The sequence below is a fragment of the Protomyctophum bolini genome, assembly GCF_963924005.1.
Source record: "Protomyctophum bolini genome assembly, chromosome: 17".
Taxonomy (NCBI): Eukaryota; Metazoa; Chordata; class Actinopteri; order Myctophiformes; family Myctophidae; genus Protomyctophum; species Protomyctophum bolini.
Genome location: NC_137878.1, coordinates 14,057,429 through 14,068,933, shown reverse-complemented (window position 1 = coordinate 14,068,933; position 11,505 = coordinate 14,057,429). Strand labels below are relative to the sequence as shown.

Below are 11,505 nucleotides of genomic sequence, written 5' to 3'. Positions count from 1 at the left end.
ATTCAATGGGTTCAGTGTCTTGCTCAAGGACATTTCAGTCAGTGTGACATGTGGATTTTGACAGGCACAATAGTTAATTGATTGACTGGACTGGCTGCTGCGAGAAATTTTAACCTGTCATCTCTGCGGCACTAATCCCTGGTTAACCTCCTGCATGTTAATTGGACCTGATGTCCATGTTATTGCATATGCCAACTGATTTCTGTGTGCTGCTGTACACATGCCGTTAACCACAGTCACTGCCAGACTTTTATTTCACCCGGAAAATACATTTTGTAACAGCGAGCATCGGTAAATAATCAAAATCAAAGGTCAAGTTTACAGTTTAAGCCGTTAAATGTCTGAAATGCACATTAACATGAATCCTGCTTAATCTCTCTCTCAGCTAAGGCGTTATTGGCCTGAAAGGGAAGAGAGTGGCCTTCTGTGTGCGGTTATGGACAGGGTTAGTATTGAGCGTGTCGGAATGGCAGTTTGTTGGAAAATAAATGTGGTTTTTAACTGATTGTGAACGAGGGACCACCACCCTGACTTAGAATCAACCTGGGACCACTGTGTTTTGGGTGGGGATATGGGCTAAGATTAGTGCTTTTGTAACATTTTGGAGGTTTATAACCGGTGCTATTGAACACAATTTATGTCTGTGTGTTGGTTAAAAATATATATTGAACCAATGAAAAGTATTAAAAAGTGCTTCAGACAAAACCTCTTAACTCCACTGGACCCTCAAACTGTCAAGGCAGCTAACTCCACTACCTCTCCCCCTCTCATGCAAATAATTGACAAGAGGTATACTTATAGGAATGCTAGGGGTTCACGTGTAGGCCCTACATTATTCTGCACAGATTCTCTAGAGAAGTTTGCAGCTTCAATTATACGTTTCAATGTATTACCATCACATTGTGTATTAGTCCCATAGCAGGGTAATTAGACAGGCCCTTACAGAGACAATGGGCATAATGACCCACTGTCATCATCACATTTCTTGATTATTCTTTTTAACGTAAGGCTATTTTAAGATTTTGCATTCATATTCCTCCTTTTGTCCAGGACATGTAATATGCTTGAGGACAGTATAGAGAAAAATGATAGAGGAGGAAGCACCTGCAAAGTGCAGTACGTAATTCTCGAAATTGGAAAAGATGGCATAGTTATATCATATTTCTCATTCCTTATACTTTGAGATGTACGTGTCATGAAGAGACAGAGAGCGAGAGAGAGAGAGAGCGCAACCTACTGTACCCAATCACAAATACCTTTTGTGTGAGATGTGAATGTACTGCACATGGTCATTATCTAACCATGGTCTTGTCACTGTCGGCTGCATACAGTACTAGCATAATGTGAAAGCCCGTATATAGGATCTCAGCGTACCACCTGTTAAAACCACTTAAACCCCGGCATCCGTGTTGCAGGGAAAGCTTTCACAGAAAATGGAAGATCGACAAGCTCACAACACAATATTACAGAAAACGGAAAAGACCCTTGTATAGGGCCCTGAGGGATGCCAGTCAACCACATGGGGTTTAAGTGGTTTAAGGTCAGTCGGTGTGCAAGAGCGTCGGCTATAAACGCCTCAAAAAGAATGGAAATGTGTAAATGTCACAGTGGGAGAATGCTAAGATTATTAGGTTCAGTACCGACAAATCCACGGAGGGGTGCCCTGGGCGCAGCCATATAGCTGAGGTGTACCACATATGATGTGTCAGTGACACTACGACATATTGTATACCCTAACGGAGGGCCTAACACATGCACACACTGGGCCATACTGTATACCTATATGATACAGGATCCACCAGGCTTACCCGACTCACACACGCAGATTAGACACACCAATGGACCGACATGCGGAACCGACGGTCGAACATACGCTGCTCCCGTGCTTGTGGGCGGACACGTCATTACTGTATGTCCAAAACTGTTACTTTTCGGGGTTCAAATTCAAAAACAGCAGTTCGACGAGCTCAAACCATCTGGCCTTATTGCACCAAGTCTCGAGCTTGCGGATCTGCTACTTTTGTGTGACGCTGTAGTAGGGCGCTGATTTAGTTTAGTTATGATCCTAGTTTTTATTTGATGTATTACCTTGTGTTGTTCTTGTTACTTGATACTGTAAATCGCTCTGGATTAAGTGTGTGCCTAAATTGTAAATTGTAAACTGTATGAAAAAGTGGAGATAAGAGGTTTCTGCCCGACAGCAAAGATAATAGACTCCATGGGCTATATCTCACACCACCCCTTAATATCCCTACCAGCCAGCGGTCGCCGACTCCAGTCTAAGGGATAACCCTTAGAATCCTAAATTAATTTGCCATTTTTTACTATTTAAAAAAACCTTTTAAAATAGTTCAAATAGCCTGTGAAGAAGAGCCCAAGAATACCCTTTTAGGGGTTTTATTCACCTTTCCAGTCCAGTGCAGATTATGGTAGAGTGCAGCCTCAGCAAAACAATGAGAAGCTGTAACAGGCCATACCCTTACTTTCCAAAGGGCCCTGGCAGCTCTCACTTAGTTACCTGTGTCAACCAAGGTCTCACTAACACACATCACCTGCAGGCTCCCTTTTATGGGAGTGAGACATACCAAACCACATCACAGCAATTGGCAATTCAATTAACTCACCATAAGCAAACACAAGGCCAGTGAGTTAACACACCATTACTGAAGGTTTTACCATTAAACATGAAATTCTGGATGTCCATACACAAACGTCCATACACAATCTATAGTTTTGTTTTAAATAAGATTGCTCTCGAATCAAACACCCCTCCTCCTCTGCAGCACTTGCCACCTTCCCAATCAACAGCAGAGGGGAGAGATGACTCACAACCAATTCCACTTCAAATCAATAAATACATTTAAAACCATTAGTAGTAGGCCTATACTTCAGCAATGCATTTCCGTTACAGTATCAATAAATAGAACATACAATTTACAGCTTGACCCACCACTTCCAAGCCGGCTGATTGATAATTAATTGGAAGCAGATGTAGTCAAGTTTATGCAATGTCCCCAATCATTGTCTGTGTATAGGGCACGGGGCTGCCCCGTGACATAGCCAATCTACAAGCTCACAATGTCTCGATGTAGATCGGCTATTGGAACATCGGCTATGTTTTTCAAAATAGTAAAAAATGGCAAATACGTTTAGGGCTAAGGGATAAGGGGTGGCGCAAGATGGAGCCCCATATACAGTAACACAATTGACCGTGTTCAGATGATGGAAGCCAGGCGGGTTAGGGCTATCCGTGTCACTGCACATGCTCCTACAAGCTGGAGACAGCACCTGTCAGCGGGGAATGTCTGAACAGGAGGAGTAGGATGGAGACGCTATGTCGACCTCCCGGTGGGGGCTCCTCACTCGCAGGTGAGCCAGTAGGGTATACAACAGCAGTGGCAAAGCAGTGGGAGGAATTCATTGGCATAATGACTCAAAATGTGAGGGGGCGCTGCTAATTGGCTACTCCAAATGCAGAAGAAAAAAAATAAATGAATAAAGGATTCAGCCTGATCACAGTCGTCATTATGAAATGAAAGTAAAGAAATATATATATTTATTTAAGTATAAAACATAATTACGTTAAATTAGTGGTGGTACATCTGTGGCTGATCAGTCCAGCGGTTTGTGAGATTATAGTTCCGGACACAGATGGACAGGCAGACATACAGTACTGTACCGACAGACACTCTCAGAAGGTTCCCCTTCCATGATTTTAATAGCATGAAGGTCCAATTGTATAACTAATGAAGCATTCTTGGTTTACCTAAACTATTTCTATGCATGTGATGTATTACCTTAATTGTGTTTCCCTTTCTTACTGTAAGCACTCTGGATTCCGTTAAACTATGCTGTATATCAATGTATTAAGTTGGGGGCTTGCTGTCGGGCTACTGTTTGGAAATTACAATAACAGTTCAGTGGGTGAAAATTGTGCAAGGTCAGTATGAGGTCACAGTGCCTGGGGACTTGTTATTGGGGATTCTGTTGCTATGGAAACAGGTTGGTATTAGCTCAAATGTTCTGGAGCCCACTTTTGAATTGATGTTTTCCATGTGATTCTTTCTCCTTTGTTTTCTGAAATCGATCACGTTCACACATGACTCAATGGCATAACAATAACACTATGAACCAGGGGTCTGGTTCATAGTGCTCACACCTATGGCGTTGTGAGCTTGTAGATCAGCTATTTTCGGCAAAGAGGTTTGGTGTAGAGGGGGAAATATAGAAGTATATAGAGCCAACAATAGTTTAAGTGGTAAAATGTCTTGAAATACACATGGATCCAACATACACTGATGATAGTGCTGTCAAAGTCTATGAAGCTATCTATGAAATCTATGAAAATGTTTAAAGTTAATTCTGCAACACAGTTATTATAACTTATAATTATGTAGTAGTGGGGGTCTGAAAACGACTGCTATAAACTGTATTCTCTTCTCTTCTCTTCTCTCAAATATTAATTTGCACCGTGCCAGCAAATATATGAAAGCGTTCTTCTGAATATGAGTGAGAGTATACACAGATTTTATTCTGACAGCTAATTTACCTTTGAAAGCCTTATGGGTCCATTTTGTCCCTCAGGATTAAATAATGAACACTGCAGCTTAACCACTTAAACCGTATATACTTAGTTGATCATGGTCCCCGGGGGGCTTCTTTAACCACTTAAACCCTACATACTTACTTGATCCGGTGGGAGGGGGTTCTTTTTCTCTCAATACCAAGGGCCCTATCTGGCCTTATTCCTTATCCCTAATCTTCTTATAGGCATTTATATAAAATACTTCAAATAACTCAGGTCTTTTGTGAGTGAGGCAGCTCCACAAAGGAAATAAAAACAAGAATCGGCATATAGCGACATCAGCCATGACAAGACTTGCCAGGATGGAGAAGCAACACCAAAACACCAGCTTTCCGGTGAAGGTCAGACTGTACAAGTCACTCTCCACCCTACTCCACGGTTGTGAGAGCTGGACACGCACAGCGGACACCGAGCGCAGGATACAGTCCTTCGCAAACAAGGGCTACATAAGGACGCTGCATCATATAAAGAACACCGGACAAATGATTACGTTAGACAGATAGTCACCACCCATGCTGGAGAACAGGAGCCTCTACTCTCAACAGTAAAGCATCACAAAGTCATCAATTTATTGGCTTATAGTATAAGCCAATAAATTGATGACTGGCAGAGCCGCGGAGTCTCCAGTAAGAGTCTCCTACTGAGTCTCCTATTGACCGACAATGATCCGGTCATCAAATTAGCTTGGCTTGGCTTAGGAATGCGGCAAAAACAAAATAAGTCTCAATTTTGTTTGGGTGAACTTTAATGGGTTTTCCCCAGTTCCCAAACAGGTTCAAATCCTCTCCTCTCCTCTCCTCTCCTCTCCTCTCCTCTCCTCTCAGCCATGGTGTGGTGTGAACGGGGCATCCAGGTGCTGCTGACCACCATGGGGGCGTTCGCAGCCTTCGCCCTGATGACCTTGGCCATTGGCACAGACTACTGGCTGTACTCCCGCGACTTCACCTGCAACAGCACCACCAACTCCTCCTCCTCCTCCTCTTCGCAGGACGACAGCAGCAGCAACAAGGATAAGAAGGACCCCGGAGCGCTCACCCACTCAGGGCTCTGGAGGATCTGCTGCCTGGAGGGTGAGTGGGTGCAGGCCAGGGTGGCACTGTTGTATTTCACAGACGGAAAATGTGCACTGACTATACCTTTTTGTCACTGATGAAAACTAAATGGGACCGAAATAGAAACTAAGCTACGAATCTGACAATTCAGTCTAGAAAAACTGAAATGTAATAGGGAGGGACTAGTGGACTAGAGATCCATTTAGAACTAAGACAAGTCATTTTAGATTGTTCGTGCGTGTCACTCTCTGAAAATAGCCGATCTAGTCTACTGTTATCTGCTATTATTAAACAGCCAAAATATAGGGCTTAATAGTGTTTTATTTATTTATTTTCAATAACATTTCTACAAAATACCTATAACACAAATTTTAACACAAAAAAAAGTACAATATTTTCCTCTGAGATGTAGTGAAAATAGTAAATACTGAAGAAAGTAAAAATAACTCAATATCTGTGTGAGCATGTGTGTTCCTAGCTGTGTCCATTCTAATAAGGCTGACACGCAGCTCAGCCATGAAGGACACAACTCAACCTGCATGAAAGGCATCACGCACAAACATGCGCAAGTGCATGCATGCACACGCACGCACACACACACACACACACACACACACACACACACACACACACGCACGCGCGCACGCGCACACAGTGGATCAGACTCAGGTGGTGTGTAGACTGTAGAGGGGAAACGGAGGGGAGGCACTATTGATGACCCCTCAGGGTCGTCTCTTTCAGGTGGAAACCTCATCCCAGTATGTTCATAACGGTTACTTTTCAGGATCCAAATTCAAAAATAGAAAAAGATCTGGATCTGCTACTTTTGTGTGACGCTGTATTGATCAAGTGTAGGGCAAAAAAATCTACATATTTGGTTAATTTCTGCCCGACAGGGACAATATTGAATCATCCTCCATCTGGCTATTATGTACAAAACTCACTCCAGGAGGAGCACTTCCTCCTGTTCCCCATGGCAAGCATCCACACCTCCCCTCTTCACTCACACAACACCTAACCCTAACCCCTCTCTGCACCTCACCTCTACTCCTTTCAACGCCCACCACTCCGCCCCCTGTCTGACAGGTTTGAAGCGAGGCGTGTGTTCTCAGATCAATCACTTCCCGGAGGATGCAGACTACGACCAAGATGCTGCCGAGTACCTGCTGCGTGAGTCTCTCAGTCTTTCTCTCTCTCTCTCTCTCTCTCTCACACACACACACACACACACCAAAATTTGGCCATAACTGCTAGTAGGCATTAATATACGGTATAAGCGCACACATACAGCACACATACAAATACATGGCATGCGTAACAAACAAGCTAATGTCTCAAGACAGATTCTGGTTACGTGGAATATAAGCACCACTGCCCTAAACATGTAGTGTTGTTGTTGTTTTTGTTTGTTTGTTTCTTTTACGAATGGGCTCAGATTGCACACAATAAGCTTGTATAGGGCATAGAAGTGGCAGCCATTTTCTGGCAGCCATTTTCTGTTCCAGACTCCATACATTTTTCCCATAGAGATTTCTAAAAATATTTATATTTTAAGCCTAGAATCAAGCCATCCAGGATCCTGGTGAATCATGACCATGATTCACAGAATCAAATGTTTCATGATCATGATTCACCAGGATCATGGATAGCTTGATTCTAGGCTTAAAATCCATATAAAAATATTTGGAAATCTCTATGGGAAAAAACGAATGGGGTCTGAAACGATAGGAACCAGAAAATAACCACGGATATGCACATAATAATGTTCTGATGCACGTTCATGCAGAATATGCACGGGAAATGTTTACATCACATGTGCACGTGCTCACATCCATGGCGCACACGTGGTGTGCATGGATGTGCACACAAAACAAAAGGGACAGGATGATAAGACGGGGGTGGTGGGCGCTGCACACATCAATACACGGATGTCAGATTGAAGTGAAAAGCTGTTGGAGAGTGTGTGTGTGTGTGTGTGTGTGTGTGTGTGCGTGTGCGTGTGTGTGTGTGAGCTGTGGGAGAGTGTGTGTGTGTGTGTGTGTGTGTGTGTGTGAGCTGTGGGAGAGTGTGCGTGCGTGTGTGTGTGAGCTGTGGGAGAGTGTGCGTGTGTGTGTGTGTGAGCTGTGGGAGAGTGTGCGTGCGTGCGTGCGTGCGTGCGTGCTGAGAGAGCCTGTCTGTGTTCCACTGCCAGCAGGAACACAGTCTGGGGGTGTAGAGAGAGAAAGCACTCCATCCTCAGTACATGGAATGTAAAAGGCACAGCCTTCACTGGCAGTGTGTGTGTGTGTGTGTGTGTGTGTGTGTGTGTGTGTGTGTGTGGGTGCGCGTGACATGTGCGCGTGCGTGCGTGTGTGCGTGCATGCGTGCTTGTGTGGCTGGCTGCATGTGTGCGTGCGCATGTGTGCAGCTCAGATCCATCCATCCATAAATGGTGCATTTATATAGCGCCGTTCCCATGGTGCTGTATAGTGTGCATCACATTCACACATTCACACACCGACGGCGGAGGAAACTATGTGATGAAGATGAATATATACAATAAAGACCCCCTGCCTTCAGCAATTTCAAGTCAGCAGGCTACAGCAGGTTCCTTTGTCCAAAAGCTCTGAATCAGATCTAATCCCTCAGCAATGTTCCTTGACCCAACTGTCCATCTTCATATCTCAAAGTTGTCCGGACCGAAATTAGTTTCAGATTAAATTTCTGATTCTGGTTTAGTATTGGCCTTCAAATAGTCCCTTTGTCAAACCACCACCAAATGGAACATCCACCTCACTTCCTGTACTTTTATAGCTGTTCCTGGTACCTCACTTCTTGGAACTATTGATAACATGCTTTTCCCCCACAGCTCCCCCTATGAGCAAACCAGAAAAAAAGTTAAATATTCAACCATATTTTAACAGAAATAGTTTAAAACTGATTGTTGTGACATCTCCCCTTTTCTAGGGTGCGTTCGGAAACTTGCCTATTAGTTTCAGTTTGTATTGGCTCAGGGTGCCACTTGCACCACACCTGAACACATGGATACAGTAGCAAGGGCATTCTGGTTGCGTTCAGGCATACTCATAGAGCCATAGAGTAAGACAGAGTTATGACAACTCTGTTCATTCATGGGGCCAGTCCAATGGCGGCTCCTCTACGTATATAGACTTCTATTGGCGGGCACCATAGCGAAGAGTGACAATGTCCTGGACCAGAAGTTGTCAGAATGCACTGAACTCAAGCAACAGGCCAGATTTATTCCCTTTAGATCGAACATAAACATTACAGAGACTTTAGTCGTCACTGTACAATAATTTGAAACAGTTGTCATGTTGCACACATGCCTACAATTTCTGATATTTGCGCCACCCTCGTTGAAAACAATGTATTTTGAGCGCTTAGTTGAGTTGCGGCAGTTGCCCCCTCAATGGTGCAACTCTGTCTAACTCTATGGCTATATAGTGAGCCTATATCCGAACGCACCCAGAATCTCCTTGCTATCCATGTGTTCAGGTGTGGTGCGAGCCTCTAGCATCTTCCCGATCCTGAGTGCTATACTGCTCCTGCTGGGCGGACTGTGCGTTGCATCCAGCTTCTACAAGAACAAGAGGAACATCATCCTTGGAGGAGGGATTCTCTTTGTAGCTGCAGGTGATCTTATTGCTTATATTTGTAGACATTTCAGGCATCTAATTAAACATATTAATTCACTGAATGAATGTACAGAAACAACATGAGTCTTGAGTATAGGGAACCGGACCAATCACCACTCCAACGACAAACAGCCAGCCTACGACAATAGATACAGAGTTCAATCACCACTCCAACGACAAACAGCCAGCCTACGACAATAGATACAGAGTTCAATCACCACTCCAACGACAAACAGCCAGCCTACGACAATAGATACAGAGTTCAATCACCACTCTAACGACAAACAGCCAGCCTACGACAATAGATACAGAGTTCAAAGTGTTCAAGTGTTACTTGTTTTGACTTATTCCTATGCACGGTACTAGTATTCCGATAATCATTTTGATAATGGTGTGTGCCTTGCTGTGTGATGTCAAAGTCAAAGTTTGTTGGAGCATTTAGGATACAGGGCGCATTTGAAGGACTTAATTACAATATGATAGATATGTTTAGATATTTCCCCACAGTGCCGGTAGACAAAGCAGACAGCAAACAACCTTTGAGTGTTTGTTAAGATGAATGTGTGGCTGTGCGTGAATGGGTGAATGCACAATCTATGTAAAGCGCCTTGGATAAACTGGCGCTATATAAATGCACCGTTTACATGTTGTTGCTCCTCAGGCCTCAGCAACATCATCGGGGTGATCGTCTACATCTCGGCGGCGCTGAGCGACATCTCGCCCAAGAAGGACGAGGACAAGAAGTGGCACTACTCGTACGGCTGGTCCTTCTACTTTGGAGGCCTCTCCTTCATCCTGGCCGAGATGGTGGGCGTGCTGGCGGTCAACATCTACATAGAGAAGAACAAGGAGCTGCGCTGCCGGTCGCGCGCCGACCTCTTCAAGAGCACCACGCACGCCATGCTGCGCCTGCCCAGCTACCGCTTCCGCACCGGCGGGCGCTCCTCGCGCTCGTCCTCGCGCTCCACCGAGCCCAACGGACGCTCACGCGAGAACTCGCCCGGCGCCGGGGCGTCCAATAAGGCCTTCAGCCTGCCGCCGTCCGCGCCGCCCTTCTCCGTGGCCACGCTGCCCAACCCGCACCACGGCACCGGTAGGCCTACGGATGGCTCCCAATAATACAATATTACATTCATCGTTAATAGGATAAGAAAGTGAAAATAATCAAATATATATATATATATATATATATATACTGTATGTACAAACACACAAAGAAAATCTGTTGCAAAGGCTATATATTGTAATCCAAACCCTGCCTACATTTTAGGGTGTATATATTTATGAATTCTCTATTTACAGTCAGGAAGTAATTAAAATCCCCGGAACAATTTCAACCAAACAAAATCTTCTCCAGAACATAAAAGAAACCAAGTTTTTTTTATTGTTGTCGATTATTCAAATAATGGTTATTAATAGAATATACTAGTAATACATTTACATGTTGGTCCCTCTAGGCAGCGGCGACATCTCCATGTACACGCTGACGCGGGACTCCAAGCTGGGCAGCCTGGGCGGCGGGGCGGCCCCGCCCCTCTACGGCACGGTGGACCGCGCCACGCTCTACCAGCTGCACAACTACTTCCCCAAGGAGTCCGGCGGCGGCAGCGGGGGAGGGAGCGGGGGCGTGGTGGGCAGCGGGACGCTCACGTCCCTCTCCAAGTCCAACCTGGCGGCAGCGGCCGCAGCCCAGAGCGCCGTGCCGCTCAACACCTCTCCCCCTGCGGCGTCCCATCCCGCCCCGCCCATCTCCACGGCGACCATGGAGAGGGATCGGGGCACATCGGCCGGGACCCTGGATCGGCTCGGGGGCAAGCGGGATCGGGACAGCAACTCGGACACCCTCAACAGGAAGACCACGCCAGTTTAGGTTAAAATAACAGGACCCCTCCCCCTCCTCGTGTACATGCAGAAAAGAGAGGGGGGTGCGGGGGGTTGCAGTATGGAGCTGAATTGACGGAGAGAGAAAGAGAGTGAGTAAGATGGATGGATTGAGTGGGGAGAGAGAGATAAGACAGAGTGGGAAAGAGAGACAATTTAAATAGAAGGCTGATATTGTTTGGGTGACAATGTAATGGTATTTGTCTCGTCTGAGCCTGCAGTATCATGTTACCATCACAGCATCACGAGCAGTCATAAAACATCTACTGTACTGTACTGAACGTGCAGGTCATGGCAATTGCCTTAAAACAGCCATAACAAAAAATGCTTCACTTTGGTACAGCAGTTAGCT

At 45.1% G+C, this 11,505-nt stretch overlaps 1 protein-coding gene across 1 annotated transcript; it reads left to right on the top strand.

Moving 5' to 3' along the window:
* Positions 1-5,411: 5,411 nt before the first annotated feature.
* On the top strand, positions 5,412-11,217 carry LOC308331827 (voltage-dependent calcium channel gamma-4 subunit-like; the record flags this gene model as incomplete). The annotated part of the gene is made up of 5 exons (XM_080787342.1): positions 5,412-5,655; positions 6,724-6,807; positions 9,133-9,270; positions 9,934-10,365; positions 10,730-11,217. The coding sequence occupies 5 exons, from the start codon at positions 5,412-5,414 to the stop codon at positions 11,140-11,142; spliced, it is 1,311 nt and encodes a 436-aa protein (XP_080643468.1). The 3' UTR covers positions 11,143-11,217.
* Between the last annotated feature and the right edge of the window lie 288 nt (positions 11,218-11,505).